This window comes from Cladophialophora yegresii (genome assembly GCF_000585515.1).
Source record: "Cladophialophora yegresii CBS 114405 chromosome Unknown aczIN-supercont1.2, whole genome shotgun sequence".
In the NCBI taxonomy this organism is placed as follows: domain Eukaryota; kingdom Fungi; phylum Ascomycota; class Eurotiomycetes; order Chaetothyriales; family Herpotrichiellaceae; genus Cladophialophora; species Cladophialophora yegresii.
The window spans coordinates 3,256,913-3,284,299 of record NW_006913046.1 but is presented as its reverse complement, the minus strand read 5'-3'; the positions used below and the strand labels follow the sequence as shown (position 1 = coordinate 3,284,299).

Sequence of the window (27,387 nt, the reverse complement as noted above, 5' to 3'; positions counted from 1 at the left end):
ACACTTCTCTGCCTCCGTTTCGGTTCGGCCATCATTTATTTATTTAGGCAGCGTCTTCCGCCGGGGTGTCCGTCCCGGCGTCCAATCCAGGGTACCCAAGGTACTACTTCTAGTACTCGCCACGCCATCGCCAGCACCAGCACCTCTCGAGGGCGTCCTGTTCGTGTTCGCGCCCAACTTCTCCATCAGCCTCCGAGCCGCCGGCGTTACATTCCCGGCGTGAGGAGTCCTTGCGCCGGGCGTCCTGATAGTGGCGGTTGTTTCTTTATCCTTGTCTTTCTCCCTCTTCTTCCGCGCCTGCCGTTCCACCATCCTCAGATGCAGGTCCTCGCGCTTGCGGATCTCGCTGATCTTGAACGGGTTGGGCGTCCCGTCGCCGGCGACCTGTCCGGCGAGGAGATCTCTGTAGCTTGGCGGGGCCGGAGCGTTGGTGGACGCATGTACATTCTCAGGCTCAGGTTCGTCCTCATCCACAAAGGCATACCCGTTGACTCGGGGCGTTTCGCTGCCGGAGACCTCGCTTGCTGGACCGCGGCCGCGGTGGCGATTCGCGATGATGTCCGTGTTGAGACTTGGACTCGGTGGAACTGCCGCGAAATCATCCGCATACTGCACATGTAAGGGTGGGAACCGCGTGTTGGAATGCACGACCTCCTTGGCGCCGGCCTTCGAGGTTTGTTCCCTGACTTGTTGAACGGTGGGGATGCCGTGGTCCTCGTCGACCGAGCTGGCGGGGAACATGAGTGTGTTGTCGGGCGTCTGGATCTTCCAGGCGTCGGGTCTAGCGGGGCGGGTGTCCACTGCGCCGCTTGAGATGGACATCGAGATGGGGATCAGTGCTTTCCCACCTTCTGCGGTCCCGTCGTCGTCGTCGTCTGGTTGTGTTTCTGCTTCTGCTTTTTGTTTCAGCAAGCGGACTTCCTCCGCGCGGCGGTACGCGATCTGCCGCGCCGAAGGTATTCGCTGGTCTTGGGTCCAGAGGTGCGCGTGCTTGAGCCGGCGCTTTTGATTCTGCTTGTCCAGCACCGTGTTGAACGACTCGTTGTCTTCGGACGTGTATTTCGCTTGGAACGCCCCGAGGGATAGTCTTGCCTTGTCCTTTTCCAACTGTGACTGTTCGTTTCGCTGTTCCAGTAGCCCAGATCCACCCTCCCCACGTGAGATTTGAGATCCAGCAACGCTGACGGGCGTCTCGTTGCCCGTATATCCCAGCGGTGTATCTTGGGCTCTTCTTGTGGTTGTGGGCGTTACCGACGCCGACGGGGTACTGGTACTACTGTCGAAGCGCGTATTTCGCGCACCTGCCCTCCTCTTAGTACCCGTCGCCATCTGAGCGCCCGCGTGTCTCAGTTTCTGCGCCGCCTCTGCGATCCATGCGTCGTTGCCGGAGTCCAATGCCGCGAGGTATTCGTGCTGGGCTTGGCTCTCCAGCAGGCCGGGGAAGTAGTCGCGCGCGATGATGTCGGACAGCGCCTGTGTGTATTCGTCCTCGTCTAGCACTTCCGGTGGTCTCTTAATCCGCTTGAACGGCGGTGGGGGCATCAGGGCCACATCGGCGACCGAGGCCTGCCTCACGAGGGCTTGACTTGGCTGCGTGGTGGTCATGGTGGTGATACCCAGGTATGTAAGAAGGGAATCGAGACAGTAGCGCACCGGTGAGCGATCCTCCAAGTGGCGCACATCTGGGTCTGCGGCTGGCCGCCCGGTATTGTATCAACGAGGAGTCGTTAGCTTGTTTAGTAGAACAGGCAGAAGTGGGTGGGCAGCGAAGTGGTTGTTCGAATATTTGGCTGAGAGAAGCAGACTCTATGACTCGCCGCCGTGACGATTGGGATCTGTCACGAGTCATGCGCAGCCTCGTCACCGCTCAGCCTTGTGTGCATGTCCTGGGCACGAGGCTGAAATTCAAGGGAGCACGAAGTACTCCGTAAACTGATCATTTTAGTGGCTGCGCACAGCATTTGCTATTACCAATGGTATATTTACGGCAACAATCTCGACCTGCCCGGGCAGACCTTCAAGCAGCAGGTGGGTTGTGACTCAGAGTTGCAGCATCTCTGACCATGCATCATCCGGTATGTTACAGATCGTACGCCATAATGGACTTGAAATGCTCCCAGGAAGAGCTTCGCCACTGTTCTCACAATACCCTTGTTCTTATCACTCACACGACCCGGTGGGACGGATAAGCACGTGCACTAGTCCCTCCCTACTCTCCCTATCACAGCCAGTCATCTTGATATTGGCCAAATCTCTCCCGCCAAAATCATGCATTGTTGGAGCAACCATAAGCTCAGCTACGGCCAAAAAAATGATGAGCGCGGGTGCAGCTCTTCCGTTCCCATTCCGAACGTGCTTTAGAGTCAGACTTGTCCGCGCAACACCTTGCTTTTGAAGCGCTCGTAGTCGATGGTGCTTGACAGCAGCTTGTGGTGTAACAGGGACGATCTCATCTGATGACACTCTGCGTTTCTCTATCCCTTGTGTTCGATCCATTTGCACAGAATCGCCCGATGGAGTGCTTGAGCTTGGCCTACCGTTGCTGATTGGCAGGTGTCCACCAGGCAGATAGTCGGCCTCTTCTTGACCTGACAAGGACCTTGATGAGAATCAAGCTCTGAAGTCTAGTAACACCACGCCAGAAATGGACAATAATTTCCTGCCAAAAGAGAATAGAATGTGCGAAGTTCTGGCTTGTCGCTTCGTATGGCTCAGCTTAAACCGACAGCCTCTTCAGAGTGTGTGGCGTTGGCCCATTCCTCTTGAGACTGAAGTCAAACGTTGTCCGAGGTCCGACCCAGTAGCCTGCAAACATCTTTGCGGAATTCCAGCACTGAAGACGTTAGAGGCCACCTCTGAACAACCGTGGGCATCATCCACCTTGCTTGGGTGGCAGGTGTCGCATCAATCTGCAAGAAAGTCTGCGGCCGAAGCCAAAATCGCCTCCTTCAAGGATGGAGCACGTAGGTAAGGTCCAACCGCCTACGGGGCGAGAAGGGCATCGGGAGCGTGTCGATCTTGTTGGAATGCCGCTTTAGTCCCTGACTTCTTCTCGGGGCATCCTTGATGCACGGGTTGCTGAGTTTCTTGCTGAATACTGAGAAGGATCGAAGGCATCCTGGGAGCCATGTGCAATCAACTCGTGTACCGTCATAACATATCGTAGCCATTTCGAGAGCCGTTCATAGGCCAATTCCAAACATCAATACCAGTAGCGCCACGCCAAAGATACTCAGCTCCGGCCTCAGCATCGAGCTGGCGCTCAGATAATACGCTGCACCCAAGTAACTACAGCTGATGATGCCTTCACTCTCATTGACCCGCTTTCCATAGCTCTCCTCGAGCCCCTTTCCGGCAATGGGACACGCGAAGCCCAGGCTCGCAGGACAGCTCTGGACAAGATCATAGCATAGATCTTCACACGGTAGAACTTCCTTATAAGGACCTGGTCCTATTGAGGTATCAATTAACGGATTCCTTGATGAGTTTGTCGCCACGGCAGCGAGAAGCACCTGATCCTGCCCAGCAACTAATGACGGGTCAGAGGAGATACTGCTGCCATTGATGAAAGGTTGACCGACATTTCTCGGTTTTAGATAGCCGGAGGGGTTTGAGTAATCCGCACAGCGTGGGATCGTGACAGCGCAGAGCCACTGTTTATACGCCCGGGCGCAGTCATCACAATTTCTGGCGAGAGAGTATTGTGCACTAGAGGTGGTATTGCAGGGGATTTGCTGTAGCGAGTAGTTGAAGTATTGGTACATTTGCGCGGCATTGGAATCGTAGAGTGCCGCCAGGTCTGGCAGACCCGTTTCAGGCGAGAATTTGTTCGGGTTTGTGGGAACTGCGTAGGCAACTTCTGAGCAGAATGACAGGTTGTACATCAATGCACAATTGCCTTCGCTCTTTGTGTTGAAGTCAATCGCCGCCCAAACTGTGCCTCCACCACCCACTACGCCTGCTCCGGATGCTGTGGAATTGCCTTCCATCACCAGCATGCCCCAGTATTTCGACGTGGCATTCAGACCCGTGATGTAGAACTGCTCCTTGGGTTTGCCGCCTATTCCTCTGTTGGTCATCGTCGCGACGTTCTGATCGTTGACGTTGTCGATTTTTGCTGCTAGCTTAGCATTATTCCGCAGGCCACAGAACGACCTTTGAACGCCAAGGATGGAGCGCTGGTCTTGGTTTGACGCGAACACGCCATAGGGCGCGTCCATTTTCATCCACTCCTGGTAGACAGTCTCATTCGGTAGGGCTTGGGTTGTGTCGTTGGTGATTAGGAGAGCAGCGTGGTTGTCGCTATCCACGAAGTATAAGTTTGGTGTCTTCGAGCCATTGAAGAAGTGATAAGGTGCGTCGTTCGAGGCTGCAAGCTCGTAATTCCAGATCCCCGAGAAATCTGTAGTGTTGGGAGCTGATATACCGACGTACACATCGCTGGTCGCGTCCACTTCGTACACGCCGTATCCGCCAATGACTGAAACAGGAGTGCCAGAGCCAGGTGCCGGTTTCTGGTTTGATGAGTCTAACGAAATGTACATTTCCAGCTGCGGGGGGATGGTGTCCGTCACATTTGACGAGGGCTGCAAGCAAGTGTTGATGGTTATATAGACTGTCGTGCCTGACTGCCTTCTTCTGAGTTCGTGGACTTCCGGTTCCAACTGTGTCAAGCCCGCCTTCTCCCCCGGCAAACCCGTTCCAGGATCCCCGTGCGGACCGTCTATCACGTCTTTGGGAAACACCCAATTTTGTGTAAGGCCGATCCCGATGTTACTGTTTTGAGGGCTGTTGTTTGCGAGCGCAGATACTCCGTCCTCGGCGCGGGTTATGATCGTGTTCTTTTCCTCGGGAGCATCAATGATTTCGCCCTCCAGGCTGAACCGGTAGTTATGGTCTTCGGAATTCAGCTCATGTGCGTAGGCGAAATGTTGCTTCGTTAATGCCAGGTATAGAAGTAAAAGCATGAGCGAAGCCGATAGGCATGCACCAAATCTCATTTGCAAGGGGCTAAGCTGGCCCAGCTTGGGTATCAGTGGCATGGTGTCGCAGACGTAGTGCGCCTGGGAAGAGGAGGATCAACGAGTCGTAGTGTGTTACAACGCCATATTATGCATGTGGCTCTTGGACCAAGGACCGAAGCAATGAAAGCACCCGGTGGGAAGGAGGGCGTGGGATCGGAACAGCGCAAAAGGAGCGAAGGTTGATGTTGGACAACGAGTCAATGTCGACGATGTTTGAGGCGCAGGCGCAGGCATTCAGACTGGAAGCGAGGCTGAGTTTCAGCCTTGTTTGGGTCTTATCGATAAGGCCCCGCCTTTCGGCGTCGGGCGCCATGGCACGTGGGGGTTCCGTACCGGCGTCGACGTCCTCCAAGTTTGTCGCGACCTTCCGCGGTACTTCACCCTCTGACTCAATTGGGGTTGAGCCCTGCGTCTCCGGACCATAGACCATGAGTGTTATTATGTGAAAATAATCTATTCACTCTGCAGGAGAATACGTCGAAGTTCCCTTTCGTAGTGAACGGCTTGACGAGGCTATATCGTCCTTGATACAATGGCGGCGACAGTAGCGTCAGTGGCGACATGTGAACATAAACCAGTCATCGGATGTGCCCTGACCGCCGTGCCAGGATGTTGTGCATGCTCCGACAAGAGGCCACATGTAAGTGCCCAGGAGAGAACGTCACAGAGTGGCGACTGCCTGGTTGAGGCGTCTGATATTAACAAGTGTCTAGGAAACTGCGTATCCAACGTATATTGATGGAAGAGGCATGCGACTTGTTGGCAAGCGCTGGCAGCGCTACTGCTGGAAATGCCGTGGTTAGTTCGTCACTTTTTTCTGCCTTCTCAACACCGGTCTTCAATCTACTGTCACTCGCTCATTGACATATTGTTAATCTGCATCCTAGATTACTGGAATCTACGATCTCAGACATCTTCTTCCACTCGTTTACCCTCTCGCCCGGGACCCCAGCCAACAGACAACATGGACGGTCGCCAGCCTAACCCCTTCCAGATCCGCGATATCCCCCACCAGCCGTGGTCCTTTGATGGGATGAATGAAGCGGTACAAGCTACTCTGCTCCAGCCTATTGCCCCACAGGACGCGCAAAACCTTGGATCTGTACCGGCTCGAGGCAGTGCAATGACTGGACAACCATCGCCCCACAGACCTTCCACCAGACCCGGCTCGGACAGATACAGTTGGCACAATCCGCTCGGGCGAAACCAGGAAAACGTACCGCCACGCAGCTCTCGGAGAAACACCACACAACAGCCGAGTCAGTCCCGCAGATCACGGCAAAATGCAGATCAAGGTGCAAACAATCACCACGTCGTCCCCTATGCCCTCGGCACACGAGAAGAAGTCCAGTCTGAAGACTATGTCAGTCCCCTAGCTACCATGTACGGCAGAGCCTGGAACCGCTATAGAGAAGCCGAAGAGCGCCGAGCTGCCAACAGGCAACTAAATACCGACGCGGTCGATATGTTTGGGACCGGGCCACCTCAACTTCAAGATCCGGGTCAGCAATTCATCGAGAGTATGAACAATATGAGAAGGGTATCTGAGCAGGAGTTCCGTGCAAGGATGGATGCAATTGCAGAGGCCCAAGCAGCTCTTATGAACCCGCTCACAGAGCCCGACGTCAATCCCATCGACTCACAGTTGTCACGCCCACCACCGATCTCGTCGGAGGAAATGACTGCAAACATCGAGTGCAGAATATGCCACGAGCAAAAGATGGATACCATTCTGGAACCCTGTATGCACCTTAGCATTTGCCACTGGTGCTTGGAGGTGATGCGAGCCCGGGTCCGCCGGTATCGAATCGATCCTGAGAATGGTGAGAGACGGTTGAGGTGTCCAATCTGCCGCCGTAATGTGACGCAGGCAAGGAGAATTTACATGGCTTTATGAACTGCTTTTACAGGTCTCCGATGGTGCAAGTCATGCAGGGCATTCGAGATGTAGGTTGAGGCCAAGGAAGATACTCATTCTTAAGACAATCTACTCTGTGGTAGCACGAGACAAGAGAGAGCCTTGTTCTAAGGACAACATTCGTGGCGAACAGAAAGACCAGTACCTATCATTGAAATCGACGCATGATACTGTATGTCTAGGCAGATATAACTATCAACAAGAGTGCCTAGTACCCGGCTCAAGCATACTTGATGGCACTTCAAACCCTCACAATCCCTTATAATCCCTTACAATCCCTCACAATCCCTCACAATCCCTCACAATCCCTCACAATCCCTCATATTCCTTCACAATCCCGCGTGTAACCTGCCTGGCTGAAGATGCCACCAGACAGTCCCGACTGCCATCCTTCAGGATAGAGTAAGAGTGCACATTTATACAAGACGATTGTAACGATCCAGCGAGATTCGAGCCTGGAATAAAGGAATGCAGCAGCAGCATATGTAGTCAGGCCCGACACACCATATTCCCAGTCCATTATACACTCCACAGCGAGGAACGTCGAATCTACCTACAGTGTACATAACCATCCACCCAGACCGGGACAGGGCAGATAGTCCGGAACAGTCCCCATCGCGCTCTAAGGGCGTACTTACTAGGCAACGACTTCCGTACCTACTTACGCAGTATTGTGCACGCGGTCCCGAGTAAAGTGGGACTCTGAACAGCCCTCTTCATGGGACGTACTCGTATACTTACACTCACTCGTATTCTCTTTGATCGCGGCTCAAGACTCACCACTGCACTCACCACTACCCGGCTTGCCTGCCTCTCTGCCTGCCTGTGCGCTTCACTGGATGTTATCCTCACGCTTAGCCCGCGGCTCGGCTCCTTGGTAACTTGACTACCCCAGCAATTTGAAGGCATCCGCATTCTTTCTGGTTCGGTTCACCCTGTCTATGTCTTTGCCTTGCCGCTTGCTTTGGACCTGGACATTTGGTCGCTGGCCGTGCGCACCAGCGTGGTGGTTGGGCCCCACAAGGCTGAGTCAGACTTGACTGTGTACCTAGGTAGGTAGGCTCCAGCTCAGGCACCGAGGCCGAGGATGACATTTTGGGTTCGCCTAGTTGCTAGTAGCTGTAAGTCTGGATCGATTTTCTCGTGGCGTCCGATAGTTTGGAATGAACGGAAGGGTAGCCTTGTGCGAGGCAACTGTGTCTCTTGTGAGTAGAGCCGCTGGAGCCGTGCATGTGTTCTGTGTGGTTGCTCTTCGAGTCACGTCAATCTCAGCCTTACTTGCTTCAGCCTTGGAGGCTAGAGGTTGGGAACGAGCACATGGTGTGGACTGGACTGGACTGCTCGGAGACAATCAGGCTGATTGGAGCTGGAACCGGAGCCTGATACATACATTTATACACAGTAGTGAGACATTGCTGGGCGCCTCTTACCCCTTTTTGCTGGGCGTCGTTTCCTGTTTGCCTGAGGCCGTGACCATGGTATGACATGCGCAGAGTTCGTGGTCGGTCCAGGTATGCATGGACACATGTCCTGTGCGCGTGCAGACGCGTTGCGAGTATCGATATGTTGGCGCCCAGCCGACATTCCCGTCTGGACGGCCATTGCGCCGGGTTAGTCCTCTTTCGATGACGCGCACATGTGTAAAAGGCGCTGGGATGCACGGAAGCGCACGCACGTACACTCTCCACATAGAAGGTTGCCTTGCAGGCTCTTTGTCTGTGTGGAAAGGGGGGTGCCACAGACATTGCAAAGTCAAAGCATTTGGTGTCGGACTCGCGACTGGGAAATGTGTCAGGACAAAGCAACTGCCGCATACGAAGTGACACGATAAGAGGTCGTTGTTCCGCTCCGGCGTCAGATGATACAGTGGCCAGCCGGGCAGCTGGCTGCAGAAGCCGTTGGGGGTCCGAGGAGCTGAAGTCAAGGAGACACAGCTGGCACCGCGCTTTGCATTGCTCTGCACCTTAGTCCCTCGATAGGTGATGGTTCAGTTATATACTGGTCGGGCAACGTACACGGGAGTCATTGGCTGGCTGGCTGGCTGGCTGGCTCACCGACCATCTACTGTAGAATGTGTAAGTGGGGTTGTGTGTCCGCATGCGTGTTTGATCGAGAAGGCACTTTGGAACGTAATGTGGATGGGAACGCTGGGTGAATGCAGGACGGTAAAGGGGGATGTCATCATGCGGCACACGCCGGCCGCACTGATGCTGATTCGATACACTCTACGCATATGCACCTGGGCGTTGTGTGATATTGGTAATAAGAGTACGCCGAGGGGGTGCCGAGAGGAAATTGATTTGCCGGTCCACACAACCCTTTAGTCACGGCCGGTGTGAAAGGGACCCAGGGCAATGGAACATGTGCCCTTGAAAGTGCTCCCTGAGTGACAGAAGTTTGAGAGGTTTAAGGCTCAAGGCAGAAGTCGGGCGCAGCTCTCCGTATTTAAACTCGCAGCTATCACATCGCTTCTGGTGTAGACAAGATAAGATGTCCGGCCTGATTGGAGAATATATCCGCTTTGCTTGACTGGTCCCTTGGGAAAAGGCAACCGTTGCCTGCTTGCACTATTCTGGGAAAGGATCGCAACTTCATGCATGGTAGGAAAGGGACTTCCTAACACTAGCTTACCCTCGTTCACAAGGCAGAAGCAGTACTCCCACAAAGTCCACCGGTGTATGGCCTGCGCGGGTGAGTGTCCGCCGATCCTGCCGCAGCTTTACTCAAGTCTACACTTCATGGCGTATCAATTGTCAGCCCCGAAGGCCTTGATCAACAACTCTCGCGAACAGGCGGCATCAAACGAGATGAACTGAGTGCAGGCAGCCAAACTCAACCGTGCTAAGCGAATACGACAGAATGTTTCGTAGCCGCAGGACGCTTCCACGGAAGGACGGGCCAACACCAATTAGTCAAAGTTGATATGAGACTTGTGAGGAACCTCCCACCCGAGCCGCGTGCTACGGCTGTATCAGTACCTGCGATCCAACGCATGAAGCCTTCGCTTCCTTGGTCCTGCACCACGAGAGGCCCTATCCATCAGAACACGGCAGACGGCCCCGCGCCGGGTTTGGCGCAAATGCCGTATGACTGTAATTGTCTGGTGGGACTCATGTGCTCGGCTCTGCATGCAAGTGCGTTTGAGGTTACACAAACCTCAGGTGGAAAAGATCATGTACGGAGTATGGGGTGACGCCATACCTAGTTAACTGAATCCGACTCCATGGTACGACGTCGAACTGCCAACGAATACCTTGTCTGGCGGGGTACTCGTTGTTGTAGCGTGCTAAGACGCTCGACCATCTTCGGAAGCCGATCGCGTAGAGCTAGCAGTAACAGTCTATCGACCAGGCTTAGCTTGGCCGGGCAACATCTGCAACACCCCGCAGGTCAAATGCGTGATAAAAAGCCCTCTCATGGGTGCCAAAAGCAGTATTCGGCTTCCGCATGTATGACGTGCTTACCTCGAAAAGGCCAGAAGTGAGAACTGCCGTCGAGGAGGGCGTCGCAAGAGCGATTGCATTAGATCACAGGCCGGAAGTCCGCCCTCGTACTGATCTCTTGACTTGTTCTTGAAGTTGCGTGAGCAGCTCGCACCACCCGCCTCGCATAGCCGGGCCACAACCTGATGCAGGAGTACATATCGCCTGATGGCCAATATCGACCCGGTCAGCGTCGTAGTGAACCAAGCCAATCTGCACTGGTCGTCAGCAGGAGCTGATGACCGACCGAGTACAAACACCTGGTATTCCTAAAGCCGCAGAAGCAATTCGGTGGTGGCAGTCGCCGGCATCTTGCCTCCCGTTATTGCTCCTTGTTGGCTTCAGCCCCATCCTCCTTCGGAGATGAAGTTACCGTGGATTGAACGAAGTTCTGCATTACTTGTTCCAACCGAGTGGTGGGCCTTTCGAGGGAACCGCGCCGGAAGCGGCGGAGGCCGAACTGAACCACCCGCTTTTGACCCATTGGTTTCGGACTTTGCTGAGATGCGCATATATCATTGCGGGCAATTAGGCTTCTGCCGTATCCTCTTTTGGAAGCGGTTCAGAGGATGAGTGGGCTGTCAGCAATTGACTCTTGATACACGAGAAAATTTTCGGAAAGTGTAGTCATATTGACGTGCTGTGCATCGAAGAGGCGAAAAGTGACAGAGCCAAATGGTTGCCTGCCGTGTCTGCTTGCGAGCTGCAAGCGAGGCCCATTATGAAATGCGAGCCAATTGGAAGCCTGGCTTGCTCCATGGGCTGAACACGGTTGCGACGCCGCCAGATACGGCGAAACGCTTCATTAGATGTGCACAATCCCCCCTTCGCAAACACAATGTCCTGTTGACTAAGGATCGTGACTTCACAAGCCAGATTCCGAGCTCTACTCGGGTCCAAGTACCGGGCTGCTGGCTGCAGGTCACCTTTTGCGTATGCCTGGCAGCAATCAGATCATCATCGTTTCAACTTACTATACCTGAGCACACCATATTCGATGGGTTCAACATTTGATCTCGATACTTTCTGAAGAGGCGGCAGGCACAGCCTCTTCAGCTCTTGTCCTCTGGACGGCGTCAGGATGACACCGATTATGTCTGGCGCGACGTGCTACGGGAGACCTGCTTGGAACGCCGGCACAGATTTAGCAACAGCATCGCACACGTAATACGTACTGAGTGTGGCTATGCAGGTATCTGATTCGCTGGTTCGCTTGCTCTTTCAGGGCTGAAGTTGATGCCACGGCCTTTCCCCCTGAGCAGACCTGGGAAACCCAATACTGTGTATGATTCTGGCCCTCTTGACAGGCGGCAAGAGATGAGCATCGGAGGCCGCATGTGACTCAGCTGCTATTCAAGCGCTTAGTAAAGGCACTGTCCGATCTCCGTCGTACTCCGTAGGATCGACTGTCCGCATTCCGTGACGCCAGATTCATTGCCAGTTTGGGGCCAAAGTCAGGAGCGCCACGGCACAGTGGTTCGCGGTGTAGTTGGTCCCGCCTTGGATGGTCTGGATCGGTCAGCCGGATGGACTTGGAAATTGTGCTTGGATGTGAAAGTTGGCATCTGCGAATAGATTGAGCACTGTACGCTGTTCGAGCCTAAGAAGTCGCAGTCTTGAGAACTGGGGTCATTACCCAATGTGTGACACGACGTCGTCACAAGACACCGGTCATCCAATGTTTGGACGAGATGGTGTGAGCTCTTTGAGATATGTGCATGCCCCGACGTCGAAACAGGGTCCCCCAAGGTGATCAGTATGTGAAAGCACATCTTCATGTTGCCCAAGTGCGCCCAAGGCCTGCTGCCTCATCGTGTTACTGAACCGACCGGTTGGGAGACCGCGGCCGGTGACGGGGAAGAAGGCTTCCAAGGGGGCTGCCTCGACTCGAACGACATGCGAATGTTGCTAGGCTTGACCGAGCAGGCACTGTGTGGCTAGGAGGAGAAACAACCTTAGAGGATGAACAGAAAAGAGATCGGGCGTCGGATTTCTCAGCCTGAGGAGGCCTGAGGTAAAGAAGTTGTGAAGGACCTGGCGAGATTAGGAGACTGCGGATGCAAGGCTTGTTGTATCGGAAAGTATTCACACACATCTGGCGCTATTCGTTGTTTGTAGATCACAGAGACTATGACCGGATCACCTTGCTTTAATGAAGCACACATAAAGTTAGGGAAGGTCCCTCTGCTGGCAAAAACGAAGATCTGTCTTTAACTCACTTGAACTTCACGAGACGTCCTTTCAGAGGCGCAATGGCGTGAATGGGCGATGCTGCTCTACTGTGGGTCGCGAACCAGCAGAGCCGCAAGTGGGTCGCGAAGGGGCCGTAATTGGCTGCCTCGTGAAACCGGTCAAGCGGCATTACGAAGGCCCACAAAATGCGAACCACGATGCGAACTGCGCTAAAATCCGCAAAGGCAACCCGAAAGTAGGTCTCTTCTGGCCAATCAAGAGTTAGATCATCCCGCCTCAGAGCCGCATCAAAACGTTGCTGTTCGCCAGCGACCACAGCTGTTGATGGAGTTCTTCGACGATTACATGCTGAAGCAGGACAGCAATCGTACTATCAACGCTCAGATAGGTGGTATACAGCAAGACAACATCTTTGACGCCAGATTCGACCGCGGAAGCCATCGCAATCTCGAGCCCTTGTTCCCATCGCCCTGTCCTGAGCAGATCCTGACAGACTCAGTGAGTTGCACCACCAGCACCAATACATGTCTGAGCAGACAGCGAAAATCGCTCAAGTCCTGAAAGTCCGTCAGCGCCCAGAGCTGACGGAATCCGGTCTAGCACTTCTGCCATGGCTTCCCGATATCTAAGCGATTCGAAGAGACAGCGCAGCCCCATCATTCGTCCGCAATCGGGCTCCCCCGGCACTGCTGCACGTGCTGGTCCTGGTGCAGCTGCAGGCGCCGGGTCGGCCCGAGCGAAGCAGGCTACGGACTACGTGCATCACCAACAAAGAGTACAACGCTTTTCCCAAAGGTATCCACTGCCTGCGCGTCATCCGCTCTCCCTGGCATCCTGTTCTAACAGTCTCATGCCTATGTAGAAGTGCGAGCTACAGCCAACGGCAGCCTGGGGACAGTGACTCACCCCCACGCAATCCGTCACCGCAGATCAAGCAGGAGCCTGGTTCTCCATATAACATAGCTGGAACAAGACCTTCGAAGCGGCCTGCCCTTGAGGACGAGTTCCGCCCATCCAAGATTGGACCTGGCTCTGCGTCACCAGAGTATTCTTCCGGCCCCCACGAGAATACTCTGTTGCAACCTCTGGATGTCAAACGGCCCGGGTCACCTGCTTCTCCTCGGCTATCCTTGCAGCAACTTTTCTCCTCGTCGCGTCATCGTACGCAGTCCCCCTACGGACAGGAGGTGGACCGGAAATTCTTTGATCCAGTGCCGGGGTCTCCCCTCCAGCCCGAGCATGATGTGCAGTACGAGGATACGGGGATGCTCCTGCAACCCGACACTCGACCAATCTCCCAGGAGCAGCTAGTGAATGAAGTCAAAGGCATCTACGCTGGGCTTGTTATGGTGGAGAAGAAATGCGTGGAGATATGTCAGCAACAATCGCAGAGCACGGTTAAGTTGTCCAACGAGCAGTGGCAGGCACTTATAGCTCTACATCGCACCTTGCTTCACGAGCATCACGATTTTTTCCTCGCAAGCCAACACCCTACAGCGTCACCGGCCTTGCGTAGATTACCAGCCAAGTATGCTATGTAAGACTTCCTGCCATCCGCATTGCGGTTTCCTCACCCAGGGCTCTACCGTAAAATCGTACAGCCCTAGGGCGATACTAACTCTAGTCGCAGGCCTGCACGCATGTGGAGACATGGCATTCATTCGTTTTTGGAGTTGCTGCGTCATCGCCTCCCGTATTCTCTGGAGCACATGTTGAGCTTTGTTTACCTGGCTTACCAGATGATGGCTTTACTGATGGAATCTGTCCCAGCCTTTCACGAGACATGGATTGAATGCCTAGGAGACCTCGCCCGCTATCGAATGGCCATCGAAGAAGCCGACTTGAGGGATCGCGAGACGTGGGCAAACGTCGCTAGAATGTGGTACAACAGAGCTAGCGATCGCTCTCCCGAGACTGGAAGGATCATGCATCACCTCGCAGTCCTGGCTCGACCCAACATCGTCTGCCAGCTGTTCTACTACTCCAAGGCCCTGGTCAGTGTCAACCCGTTCCCCAATGCTCGGGATAGCATCATGCTTCTTTTCAATCCTCTGCTCGAGGCATATGGTTTGCCCAGCCAGAATCCAAAAAAGGAAGCTATTGTGTCCAAGTACGCTAAGTTCGATTACTCCCTGGTCACCGCAGCAGGGGTGCTCTTCACGAAGGGGTTCATCCACGACTACTGTGTCCACGTCTACCTGTTTGCCTCGGAGTTGGACAATCACATAGCCCGATCAGGATCCAACTGGAAAGTCCAAGGCACTGAGGTCGCTTCGGGATTGATTTCATGGATACTGGACTTTGGCTCCGAAGAGAGTTTCTTGTGGGGCGCTTTCCGGGCACACCACGACAAGCTGAAAGGGACACAGACAGAACTGCTACCGGCGAATGTTGCTTCGAGGATGGACCACATCGCCAAGGAAGACTCGCATCGGAAATTCTGGATGGACAACGAACTCAGTGCGGCAGATTTCCGTCAGGTCAGTCCGTCAGCCGGCGACCAACCGGGCATGAAGTTTACCTCCTCGGAGCAAGTCACCTCTTACGCGGTCCCAGTCTGGGCACACACCGTCGCTATCGTCGCCAGCAAAGTCGGCGATCGCAACATCCTACCATTCTTACATGTTACGTTAGCATTCCTTTGGTCTCTTTCATACGTTCCCGGTGGCCTCATTTACCTCGAAAATGACATTCCTTGGGCGAAACTCGTCCTTTCCCTTAATACGTTGAGCAGGTCTGGAGTGGTGGACGCCCGTGTCGAATCCAGCGAGTTCCCTCAGCAGCAATCCGGCACTGGTCGGCAGTTGCCCGAGGATTTCCTCATCCGTGGTCTTGTGTGGGCACCGTTCTATTTCCCTCCGGATTTCTTCGAGGGACAAGTGGTCGACGAGGACGAACGCACTCTAGAGCTACCCAGTCATGCAGCACCACGGGCTGAACGATGTATCTGGTTGGGAGCTAGGCTAGCATCCGTATGTTTTGCTGTGTGTGCCCACCTGTCGCGGCTGACTTTGTCCCAGTTGAATCGTTACATCACCTATAATCTCACGACGAAGCAGTTCGGATGCACCAAGTTTGCATTGTCGCTGCCGGGGCACTCCTCGATGAATACGTTGCACGTTCTAGCACCCGCACCTGCATCCGAACGTGATGTTTCCATGACCGACGTCTGACCCTAAGAGACGGGCTGTGGTACAGGGGCTTTTCTCCATCAGCACCCGCCAGAAAGAAGTCGGGTGCGGATTGGGGGGCACTTCCATGGGGTGCTGATGGAAAAAAGCCCCTGTACCACAGCACGTCTCGTTCCCATGACGGACTCTGCGCAACACCACCACGGACGACAAGAAGACGGCCAGGAGCTATTGCAAGTTGGGCATGGACACGGACTCGGAAAAATGACATATGGTCCTTTGACTGCGTTCTACTCGATGTACTGCGGCAACAACAGGGACGGAGTGATCATAGTGAGACAGATCTATTGGGGGAAGGGAGTTGGTAAGTCACCCACGGTGCTTGCCACCGCCACCATCCTGGAATCTGTCAAGCACGACAACGACAACACCACTGCCTTGAGACAGCGGCACTTCCCGTTGGGTTGTATCAGCCTACTATACCAGATCTTCGTCATCTCGGGTTCAACAGTACCAAACACCGGCAACGACCGGGCCGATGCAATGACGACTGGGACGTGGCTTGATGCATCTCCTGGAGTCCTGCGTTCACAGGCGAGAGGTGTTGTTGTGTTCTGTCCCAATCCCTGCCTCGGAGGTCGAGTGGGTATCCTTTCAAGGCATACATAGTTCCTGTGTCCGTGTACGTGTACGAGCATAGCTTGCTGCGTCGTCGGGGTAACGCCAGGAAACGCATCTGTCGTAACGAGCAATATCATTTGATTGTTGAAGATTTTAGATTTGCTTGATGATTTGCTTAATGGCACCCGAGTAATGGAGTAGATTGTGAATCAGCAAGCGAGTGGGTGAGTGGTGAGATCACCAGACATCCCGGATCCGTCAGGCCAGCATTTCGCGCAGTTGACTACATGTGGACTATGAGGTATATACGACGAGCAACGTGCAGGCAAATGTGGTAGGTTATGGCTAGTTCTGAGATCTCCCTGGAGCGGGTCAGATATGGTAGGTTCGGTTCAGGCCAATGCTCGTCACGGTCGGCGGACAACTGAAGAACGACTGCACCGCCCTGCCACTAACATATTACATGGCTATGGATAGCTGAAACCGAACGACAAATCGAAACAAGCACATCATGACATTGGCGTATATTCTGTATGTGTACGATGTATGGTAGTAAAATGATGGCCAACGGCCGCTTTTGCACGAACATGCCATGACATGAAACTACATTGGGATGGTTGTGGGACTAGCACTCGTCCAACTACCCAGCCACACACACTTCTGAACGACCGAGCATCCTCCTAATCGCCTCGACCTCCATCGGGCACCTACGTCGACAGACGCATTGACACTGTACTGTGTGCAGCTTTGGTTGAGGCGATAGTTTGGATGACCACGTCCGGGGACTCCCGCGCCGTCAGGGACGCCATGAACTTGTCTAGGTCGAGTTCTAACTCCGACGGGTTGTCTCTTTTTGGATAGTGGTCGTTTTCGGCGGTGGCAGGGAGCTGGTCCGTGGTCGAATGCGAGCGAACAGCTCTGCCGGTTGTGACTGAGCTTGGGTCCGAGCCTGACTCTGGTGCTGAAGTGGACCGAAGGCCAAGACGTGCAGGTCCGTCGAGTTGAGGACGGGACATTCTCTTCTCCAGGCTCACGTCCACGGACTCCATGCTCCTGAGATAAGCACATAGCATTGGATCTTCAGGGACGGTGAGCAAAGTGAAATGAGTGAGCGGAATGCGGCGACGGCTGGACCACCATCGCTGGTTAGCACGACATGTACGGCCAGTTCAATCTGTATCAGGACATGGAGACACACTCTTCTTTTCTCTCTGAAGGGAGCATTGGATTCCTGATACTGGAGGGCCTCTCAAACCTCCCGGACTTCGCAATCTTGCTGGCCATGGTGCCTGATGTCAGCCAGGAAAGTGATATGTGAGTTGATATAGGTCGTGCGTCTCAGATTTGAATGAACCTAGTTGGACCAGTCCAAAGCTTGATGAAACTTCGACAACAGAGACGAGACCGATGAGATTGAAAGTGCTCAATGTGATATCATGGCAAGGAGAGAGGAGGGAGGGAAATCAAGGTCGAGGGGTCCGGGGGAAGGAGGAATGCTCGGGATATCGGCCAGGCAGGCACTAAGTCTGGTCTCGGCCAATAAGGGATGGACATGCAAGCGCTAAGCTGAGGGAGTCCAATGAGAGTCCGCCAACCTTGCGCTAATTGTTCGATTCCCAAGGTGATTCGCCGGAGAAGGACTCGGAGGACGACTCGGAGCTGGTTCGCGTGCTGAGGAATTTCGTGCCTTCGGATCTTTCAGCACGCACATCAGTCACTGCTCGCTGTTATTTGCGAGTCGATCCGTGGGTTTGAGCAGCTTTGACTAGACTGCATGGTGGAGGAGCTGGACACTGTGCTTTGTGGCGGGGATTTCGTTTGGAGGGACTCACGTTGGCGTGTGCCCATTGCCGATCGTGGTGAGGACCTGGAATAGTGCATTTTTGATGGTATTATCCAGATTCTGAGTACAGCTGTGACAGGTCTCGATCAGAAAGGACGGTTTCCGACAGGTGGAATAGTAGCCACTGATAGATTTGGGCTCGGGGGGGTTCGCAAGCCGGCCCACCTCAATGCCTAGATGATTCCTAGTACGGAAAGCCATGGACTCTGGTCTTGGCCATGACCAGTTGCATGGAGAAGTAGGAAATTCATCCAAACTGAATGGTGGCCATCCATAGAATGTAGCTGAGCCAGGTTTCAAAGCCGAAGTATCTTCAGGCGAGCACTCGACCTTCTTCCCAGGGGACCGAGGTTGAAGCCGCTAACCCTCCAGTCTGGTACTGTTGACGGAGCGCGGCGAAAACCCTGTTGTGCTGATCAAGCATTCCAGTCAATGTGTAGGGACGAAAGTCTCCACAGATCCAGGAGATAGTCGAGTGGCCAGATCATGAACCGCAGACGAACTTCTGGACCTAAACTCGCGCTTCAGCGGTTGCAAAATTCAGAAATCCCAGGGGTGCAGGTGTTTGTCCCGACCGCATGCCACAAGCCGCTGCACACTCCGCCCAGGCCAACAGCAATGGCATAGGCGTGTCTCGAAGGGCGTACATCGATCACGGCGTAAACCTAATCGAGATGGCATCTTGAAGTCCCCGAGAGAGCTAACACGCGGAACAGCCACAGGAACGTTCAAGAAAATGAACTCTCCAAGGTGCATATCGCGGTGGTCAAACTGTGCCTGAACTGCATCATCAGCCCCAAAAGACGGGTGGACTGTAACCATATAGATGGCGGAGATCGCAGACAGCTACCTCGCGGCTGTGTTCGTTAGGACGTGCGATTTCTGCAAACCCTCAGCATCCAAGTCAACTCTTGGACCACATACCAGGCTCAAGGATAAAATCTCTTGAGCAGGAGATGGGAAAGGCAGACTGCGGGATCGAAGGACCCAGTTGGGATATATAGCAGCCATTATCATTGATTGAGAATTGTAGAACAATCACATTTCGCTCTTCAAGATCAGTGGGTCGGAGATTTCACACAAGTGTTGATGATGCTCGCGAGAACCCGGAAAACCTCGCTATTGGGGTTGGTCTCAGTGTACCGCCTCACAAATGGTACCGCAAGAGATTTGGACAGAGAAAGAGGTGGCATCAAGGCGGAGGGCATTGTCGTCGTGCCGGGATACATTGAAGAAGAGTCGAATTGACACTGAAAGAAGGTTTAGAAGGGACTGGCACGTGATTGGAGAGGGCCAGTGAGGCGGTGCAAAGTTGTGGCTGAAGAGTGCGAAATGTTGATTGGTTGGAGCATCACAGGTTAGCCACAAGGACTTTTGCTCGTTCAGGGCAGCGGAAAAGAAGCGTAGAAGCGCATTTAGGCGAGAACCTAGCGCTGCCGATGGCGAAGCGGGCGTGCGCCACAAAGCAATGCCAGAGATATATGCATCACGAGTTCAGCTGTGAAAAGTTCTCGCCGCTCGTCCTTCGCCTCTCTCCTCCTTGTCGACAGTTGTCTTCTACGGCGCACCATCCTGGAGCTGAATTGTGTCCGGCGCAAACTGAGTGCAGCCACTGAGCTTACCACAGCGGAACAATGCACTTTTACCGGGACCAGCTCGCCCGCGTTTTCAGCTCCTTCCTGAAGCGGCGAGCTGCTGTCGACAGCGATGGCAGGACCAATCCTGCCGTTGCTTGCCAGTTACTGTGTACCCTGCCATCGCACTGAGACAACTTTTCTGAACACCCCGACAGAACAGGGAACAGAAAAACACCATGACCAGCGTCGATTGGTCGGCGAATGGTTGATCGGCCGTGGCGAGGCTCAGCCTCACAGCGATCGCCACATTTCATAATGCTTTACGAGGGTTGGGTTCGATGTTTCACAGTGTTCTCGACATTTCTTCTGGCGACTCAAAGCCCATAGCTGCGAAGAGAAGAGTCATGAGGTTGCACATGATGTTTTCAGCGCTCGTGTGGCTCTTCCGGAACGTATTCGCTCGCCTCCGATGCTTTGGGGTCGCAGCTCTTCCGGCCAACCACTGGGGACTTGTCGGCATGCTCGCTATCAGATGCTGACACGGACTTAGGGCAAACGCGATCCCTTCCCGCATACCTTGCAATTATTGTGGTCTCCGTACGTGCTGCTTGCCTTCCGTTGCTTACGGCACAGCCACACAACCAAATCCATGAACTTACCATGGAGTGAAGACAAGACTACATTGAGCAAGATGCAGGGCTTTGAACTTTGGAAACCTTTGACGTGAGACGTCTGTGAAGGCACATGGTTCTGCTCGGGCCCCTGTGGCGAATGACGTTTGGGGACTCGTCTTGAGCCCACTCGCCGCTATCGTGTTGGTCAAGTGGTGCGACTGGGGGCCTATGATCATGCCAGGTATGGATGGATATCACGCGCTGTCAACCGGCGTCTTCCTTGCCACAAGTTGCTTCTGGCCAGCGATTCCTACAGAACAGACCTGCCACTGTTTCCACGAATCCCACCACGGAATCCACTGCTTCTTGACCAGTTCTGCCCAGAAAGAACACCGTCACCCTCCACTTACGTGCACACCAGGACGGAAAACTGGCTTCATTGGGCATCGTCACCGTCGTCAAAAAGGCAACCACTAGGCAGAATGTGTACGACAGCTAGAGTCGACGTTATCCACTCCACTGGTGCTGGCTCATTCAGAACATTTGCACTTTCGTATACTGGATACTCATGGATGGCCTCGACTAGGGTCGTCTTTGCCTTTTCTACAGCCTACCCAGTAGTCTCATGCCATCTCATTCGGTGCAACCTTCTTCATGAGGTTGCCGAAGCATTCGAAGGTCCGAGGACTGCGCCAGTATCCAAGAATTTATAATACGAACCCGAGCTCCGTCAGCTGACCTTCATTCAAATGGAGCCTGAACCTTGCCTGCGCCCTCCTGCGCTTCATTTCGGTTGCCTTCCGAGTTCATCATTACCGGTGTTGGGCGGTTTCCCAGATTGCAGACCGTTTGGCTGGTAGCGTGTGGATACCAATTTCGAGCGGACGGCAGGCTAGCCACGATATGCCGGGCGGCAAGGCTTCCCCGGAACGCGCACAGACTCGTTCAATCAAACCATCCAATCCCTGGGTAGGCATCAAAATCCATCAACGCTTGGAGCCATCACTATCGTGGCCCTCGAGGCGATCTGACACTTCTCTTTCGGGTCCTGCAAGGCGGCCACTTGGACGCACGCGCTTTCAATGCTATGCTCGGATGTCACAATCCTCACTTCTTAGTCTCATGCAAGTGGTGGCTGCGAGGACGCCTTTTCTCCTGCAGCAGAAACAGTGATCCAGCCAGGACGGTGCGAGAATGAGGCTTTCAACCGACGTGCTGTCGGGCGCAAGTGAGGTCGAGTCATTGCGATGCTTGACGACTTCCCACATTGGCGATAGTGTCTCTCAACATGCTCTGTCTTTCCAACGGACGCCACCGCCTCGACTAGTCCCTGACACCAAGAGTCCTGATGCCTCTCCCTCCTCAGCCATCGGCGGTGATGTTCGGACAAGGCGGGACACGGGAGGATCGACCACACGGAACTGCTCCTTGAATGGTCTACCGTCGACCGGTGAGCGCCCAAGGCGCTGAGAACTCGGCCTCTCAGCAAGCCCATGCATACTGAGCTGAATGAGCTGTTTCCACAGCGTCCTGTCCGCCTGTCCGTGCGTCCTTCTCTTCGCAGCCTCGAGGTTCAATCAAGGCGTCTCAAATCCACATCGACTTGACGAAGTGCTCTAATCGTGCATGTGCATCTCATGGGTCCGAGGTTGCCTACTTACACTAGGTAACACGTTTCGAGGCGACAAGCAGAGTATGACATGGCAGGTTGCACTCGTTCTGCAAGGCAACTGCTTCAGATCAATCTCCACGTCGGATCCATCGTCACGCTCCTGCAAGATGGCATGACCGAGCCTGATGGTAGCCTGTCTTCCTTCGGCGGAGCTGAACTTTGGGCGAGAGCCACACAACAGCATTCTCATCGTTCACTCTACGCAAGCCCTAAGATGCGGAGACTGTACTGTTCCGTCCGCCGCGGCCTCGTGTTAACGGGTCGTATCCGGACATCTGGCTGTGGCCATTGCTCACAGCCCAGCCAACTCCGTGTGAAAGTAAATGCCGTCGAAGGGTCCCCAGTCGCCGTAGACCTGCAAAGGCAAGTCAAGACTCTCTCTGGTTATGCGTGACAGTACAACACAGGAAGCGGACTCTGATCTCAACTTCGACTTATGCGGCGACGACGTGAGAATCTTCCAACCCTCTCACTTTCCAGTTTAGTCACCAGCACGTCTAGTCAGTCACTATACGTCTTTCTCCGTCCCTTTTTTTGCTATTCGATTCGAAGCAATTGCTCGTGATCCCGCGCTTTGTCCGTCCATATCACCTGTTTACGTTCACGATCGCACCACTGACTCTTGAGCGTCAACTGAAGCATAAGGTCTGTGGTCGTCCCGTTCAGACTACCAGACACTTTCATGTCTGAAACCCCCCATTCACGCCACTCAGCGAGGTACCCCTGTCTTTCGATGCCCTGAATGGTGACTACAGTGGCGACTTGTCTAGGTGGATTGGGCACACATCAGTTTTAGGCTAGCTATCAAGCAGCAATAGCCTACACAGGGCATGTCGACTAAAGGCTTCCTCGTCCGGAGCATATAACAAGGATCTCACAGCAATTGGATATACAAAGAGAGGGAGGGCACGGCATATTATGCTCGGAGAAAGTGATCCAATCCACGTTGGCAGGTCTGGGGGAAAATGCTTTGAGTCTCGACTATGGTAGTGTGTGTGTATTATAGTACGTCGCTCAGAGCCCCAAGGGGAGCGTAGCGTGGAACGGCAGCGTGGAGGGGGTTGGGATGACTCAAACGTCTACCGCCCTTCCAGACGAGGTTCGATAACCTTTCACGGTCACGAAATAGACACGGCGCAGAGAGCTAAGATAGGTTGATATCAATGCACATTAGATACTGAGGTACCAACGAAACGATAGGGTATGGAGTAGTGGATCCCTCCTTCCTCGGAAACGGCCCCTGATCATTCATACATGCAATGAATGGATCGCAGCCATGTCACAGCTTCTCTCCGCACAGTGCAGTTGGCCTATCCCTTATTGTCCCGCCCTCATTGCTTTTTCTTCGACCCCGAAGCGTCCTTATCAGTAGCAGGCCGAGGCCACAATGCCGGCATCAACTTCACCAGCACCCACAGGAAGCCTAGCGCGATGGCGACGACCGTTAGCATCTCTATCGACCACGAGCTGGTGGCTTCAAGGTTCAAGACCGGAATGGAGATCCGCTCTACCAGCCTGCCGGCAGAGGCTGCATTGGGCGCAGGATCCAAGTGATAAAACATTGTTCTGGGCCCGAACAGGCCGTCGAAGCCAAGCTGAGTCCTGTCGAAGGGGTTGACGGGGAACTTGGTCCCGTCATCTGCAGTGCAGGCCCAAAACACGATAGGCCAAGGCACATCGACTTCCGAAGTGCCGTTATTGTTCGGGTTCAGGTACCGCAGATGTAGTGGGATAGTGATGTCCCAGCTTTCGCGGCTGCTCGACTTTGTCCCGGTTCCGCCGAGAGTATGGTTGTTGGGTGTCTGGATGCTTAACAGCATGGTTGAGCCCCATTTCTGGACCACGTAATCTGGGGCCTCGAGATCCGTTTCGCCCGCAATGGAATGGAGCTGGCCGAGGTGGTGGGAGTTCTGGAAGAGCGGATCGTTGCTGAGGAAGGCGTACTTGTCGGCAAAGATGTAGGACGGGAGCGTCAGATACGTCTGTAATGCGCAGACACTGTCGGCAGGCTTATCAGCGGGCTCGACCAGTGATGAGGCCGAGGGGAATGAGATCCGTAGAGTCGGATGTAGTCCTGTAGGTCGGTCGAATGAGACGGCGTACTTCTGTTCCCGCGACTGTTCCTGGTTCAGAGAGTGATGGCGTGAAGGGAAGCTGAACAGCGTGGCCTTTGGACGATCGTCCTCTCCAACCACGGTGAGAAAGCCCGAGAGTTGCAAGTCTGACGGTTCAGTAGCTTTCCCTGCGCTCAAAATGCCAACCTCTACCCTGTCGTCCCCTTTCGCCTGCACGTCGAGGTTCCAGGCATCAAGAGTCGTGAAGTCGCCGATGGGATCGTAAAACACAGGGGGCTGTTTGGACCACAAGACAGTGAAGGTCAGGGCGTGCGAAATGCTGTCGTAGTCCGCGTCCACCGAATCGGCAATGTTGAGGAGCGATACTGTGTGCAAACATTGAAGGTCGTCTGGGGCGCAGCTGGTTCGGTAGATGTACGCCACCAAATACTTCAGAGAAGGCAGACCAGAATAGTACTGGAGAGACGACATCTGGGCAAATCGTTCTGATATTAAAGGCGGGCTGATGAACGTGGCGTTGGGCGAGTCGCATTTCAGATGCTTTCCGAATAGTCTGTGAAGGAGGTCGCAGAGTCGATCAGGTTGAGTCTCGTTCAACGGGGTGTACTGGACGTGTAACCCTGGAGAACTCCGCGACAGGAACGGTGCTGTGGTATTGTAAGGCCGCTCTGGAGCCCATCGCATGTGAAGCTCGTGACATTGTCGTAGGTGATGCGCCAACTCTGCTGGTAATTCCTCCAACCCATAGGTCAGGCGTTCTTCTCGAGCAGCCTTCAAGCCTCCAAGCAGGAGCTGCTTGGGGCGGACTTGGATATCCGCTGGATCGACTGCTCGACTGGGATGAGTGACATAGGTTGCCCTTCTGCGCATCGTGATGCAGCAATCTGGCAACTCAGGGAGGATCTGTTGTTACGGGAGGGACCAACGCGACAGATCGATGAATAGCACGTGAATTAGAGTTTAAGGTTTATCGATAGCCGAATGAAGCTTAACCCTACTCGGCTTAGCTCGATTCTACTTAAGCCCGAAGCCCAAGTTCACATTCACACTTTGGACGGACAGCTGCACGGATGGTATATTCTTACTAGATACACTTCATGGAGGATCTAGGCTTTGTGACATTCGGGGTATCGTTATAACCACCCTATTCAACGCACCTACAGCCCTCGGAATAGTCTCTCTGCCACAGATCTGCCTCGCCTGACTCGCAGACCGACATGGCGCCCAGCGTGTCCTCTGCCCGCGTCCAGCTATCATACCCCCTCTATGCCGCAGATTTTGACCCTTTCAACCCAGACTTCCTACTCGTAGGCGGAGGAGGCGGCTCATCCGCGACAGGTGTGCCGAACAAGATTTCACTGATCGACGCCTCGCGACGGGATCAGCTGAAAGAGGTGGTCGACATCGAATTGGCAAAGGATGAGGATTCGGTCACCAGCCTGGCCGTGGCGGAGTCATCGCCAGAGTACTTGACTGCGTTTGCTGGCATCAACAGCTCGGTTGCAGACCACAAGGCGGGAAAAAACGAACATTTACGGTCGTTCAGGATTCGACTTCCCGCAAGGAAGAGAAAAGCCGATGGGAGTGCCGTGGACGGAGGTGCCGAGAAGCCGCTGATCTCAGCACAAGCGACACAAGTGACACAATCTCTCGGACGGACTGCATTGTTTAAATCAAAGGTGGACACCAAGAACGAGACCTATCAAAGGGTACTACGCTTTTCGCCGACTCAAAAGTCTGGAGAACCTCGGCTGGCAGCTATTGCCTCCGGGCTGGGCCCAACGAACGAGATTGTTGTATTCCATCCGAGACCCCAACCAAGCCAGGATAATGTGGTCTCCCGCGTAGACCTTGACACTAAGGAAGCTGAGGACCTCGACCTGGCCCCCAACGAAGGCGAGAAGGGTGGCTATGTGCTGGCGTACTGCACCAACGACGAGGTCTTCATGCAGCAACTTCCAATAACATCCACCCCTGAAGCGCCAACGTCTCTCTTCCGGGCTGCTGAGATTTCTACAAATCTTCCGCCTTCGCAAAGACCCAAGTTTCGGGCCATTCGCTTCCTTACGCCTCGCCTTCTCCTTCTCCTTCGCAACCGGCCTCAGAGATCCGGGGCTGATCTTCTGGTTCTGCGGGTCAGCAAGGATTGTTCACAAGCACGCATAGTCCTGCGCAAACAAGTCAACAAATCCCTCAAGGCGGCCGTGGGGCTCGATGTCGCACCACTCAACGAAGTCGAGGGAGAGAGGCAATTCGTGATGGCAGTGGGAGGGATCCCCGGGGAGAACAGCGCCATCGAGGTTTTGGCTCTCGACTATTCCCGAGATGCAGGGCTCGGGACATTCCGCTCTTTCACATATCTCAAAGACGTCCACGACGGACCGTTGACTGGCCTGGTCTTCTCCAATTTTATCGGGTCCAAAATACCTGCGACTGGAGAGGTCGGGCCTCAGTCTCTACGGCTTGCTTCCGTGGGTGTTGACAAATCTGTGGTAGTTCACCACATTCCGTTGCGGCCATTCCCATCGTCCGACGTCAAGACCCCTAGATACGTCCTCATCCCGCCTGGTCGCTCGGAGGCCGCACAGACCACGTTCAGCGTCTTCTTCGCTGTTGTGATCATTGGCTTTGTGGCTTTCCTCATGCAGGCGTTTTGCGAGATCCGTGGCGTCGTTCCGCCGACCCTTGGAGCGCCAGATTGGCTCTCGCCTCGTATGCGCGAACTCATTGGCGAGCCCTCTTTACTCGCCAATCGTGCGAGCTCCGCCGCCTCCGACATCCCGGTCGCCGCGCACAGTGCAGTCGACGAGTTCAAGAAGTCAGCAGACGACATCTCTGCCACCCTTTCTTCCGCGGTTGCCGCTGCGACCGCAGGCTTGAAGAACCTGGTTGATCAAAACTCTAACCTAGAGACCCCCAAAGCAATAATCGTGCGGGAGGAGTCTCTCGGGGAGATCTCGACCGAGGTCATCCAGTCGGACGCCGAGGTCGTCAAGCAGGAGACGTTGAAGAAATGGGACGAACTTAGCGAGTCGCAGAAGAAGTCGTGGAAGCGAAAGTTGATCGATGCCGGGCACTGGGCGGAGCAACAAGGCGAAAACGTATTGAAGGGGATTCTGTTCTCCGAGCTCGCAGGCGCGGTGGGAAACATGGTCGGAGGAGGTTAGATTGCACGATACCAGCAAGGACATAAGGCGTAGATACTCAGGTATCTTCGGGTAGTGCTGCGTCTAGCTA

The 27,387-nt window shown here is 54.2% G+C and overlaps 7 protein-coding genes across 7 annotated transcripts; 3 read left to right on the top strand and 4 right to left on the bottom strand.

Moving 5' to 3' along the window:
* Positions 1-39: 39 nt before the first annotated feature.
* On the bottom strand, positions 40-1,605 carry A1O7_03108 (uncharacterized protein; the record flags this gene model as incomplete). The annotated part of the gene is made up of 1 exon (XM_007757134.1): positions 40-1,605. The coding sequence occupies one exon, from the start codon at positions 1,603-1,605 to the stop codon at positions 40-42; it is 1,566 nt and encodes a 521-aa protein (XP_007755324.1).
* A 1,577-nt stretch (positions 1,606-3,182) lies between these two features.
* A1O7_03107 (uncharacterized protein) lies at positions 3,183-5,042 on the bottom strand (the record flags this gene model as incomplete). The annotated part of the gene is made up of 1 exon (XM_007757133.1): positions 3,183-5,042. The coding sequence occupies one exon, from the start codon at positions 5,040-5,042 to the stop codon at positions 3,183-3,185; it is 1,860 nt and encodes a 619-aa protein (XP_007755323.1).
* Positions 5,043-5,988: 946 nt separating this feature from the next.
* On the top strand, positions 5,989-6,921 carry A1O7_03106 (uncharacterized protein; the record flags this gene model as incomplete). The annotated part of the gene is made up of 1 exon (XM_007757132.1): positions 5,989-6,921. The coding sequence occupies one exon, from the start codon at positions 5,989-5,991 to the stop codon at positions 6,919-6,921; it is 933 nt and encodes a 310-aa protein (XP_007755322.1).
* A 6,961-nt stretch (positions 6,922-13,882) lies between these two features.
* Positions 13,883-15,790, top strand: A1O7_03105 (uncharacterized protein; the record flags this gene model as incomplete). Its single annotated transcript, XM_007757131.1, has 3 exons — positions 13,883-14,154; positions 14,248-15,589; positions 15,638-15,790. The coding sequence occupies 3 exons, from the start codon at positions 13,883-13,885 to the stop codon at positions 15,788-15,790; spliced, it is 1,767 nt and encodes a 588-aa protein (XP_007755321.1).
* A 1,286-nt stretch (positions 15,791-17,076) lies between these two features.
* A1O7_03104 (uncharacterized protein) lies at positions 17,077-17,653 on the bottom strand (the record flags this gene model as incomplete). Its single annotated transcript, XM_007757130.1, has 2 exons — positions 17,077-17,422; positions 17,568-17,653. 2 exons carry the CDS (start codon positions 17,651-17,653, stop codon positions 17,077-17,079), a joined length of 432 nt encoding a protein of 143 aa, XP_007755320.1.
* Positions 17,654-23,406: 5,753 nt separating this feature from the next.
* On the bottom strand, positions 23,407-25,020 carry A1O7_03103 (uncharacterized protein; the record flags this gene model as incomplete). Its single annotated transcript, XM_007757129.1, has 1 exon — positions 23,407-25,020. One exon carries the CDS (start codon positions 25,018-25,020, stop codon positions 23,407-23,409), a length of 1,614 nt encoding a protein of 537 aa, XP_007755319.1.
* A 347-nt stretch (positions 25,021-25,367) lies between these two features.
* On the top strand, positions 25,368-27,317 carry A1O7_03102 (uncharacterized protein; the record flags this gene model as incomplete). Its single annotated transcript, XM_007757128.1, has 1 exon — positions 25,368-27,317. One exon carries the CDS (start codon positions 25,368-25,370, stop codon positions 27,315-27,317), a length of 1,950 nt encoding a protein of 649 aa, XP_007755318.1.
* Between the last annotated feature and the right edge of the window lie 70 nt (positions 27,318-27,387).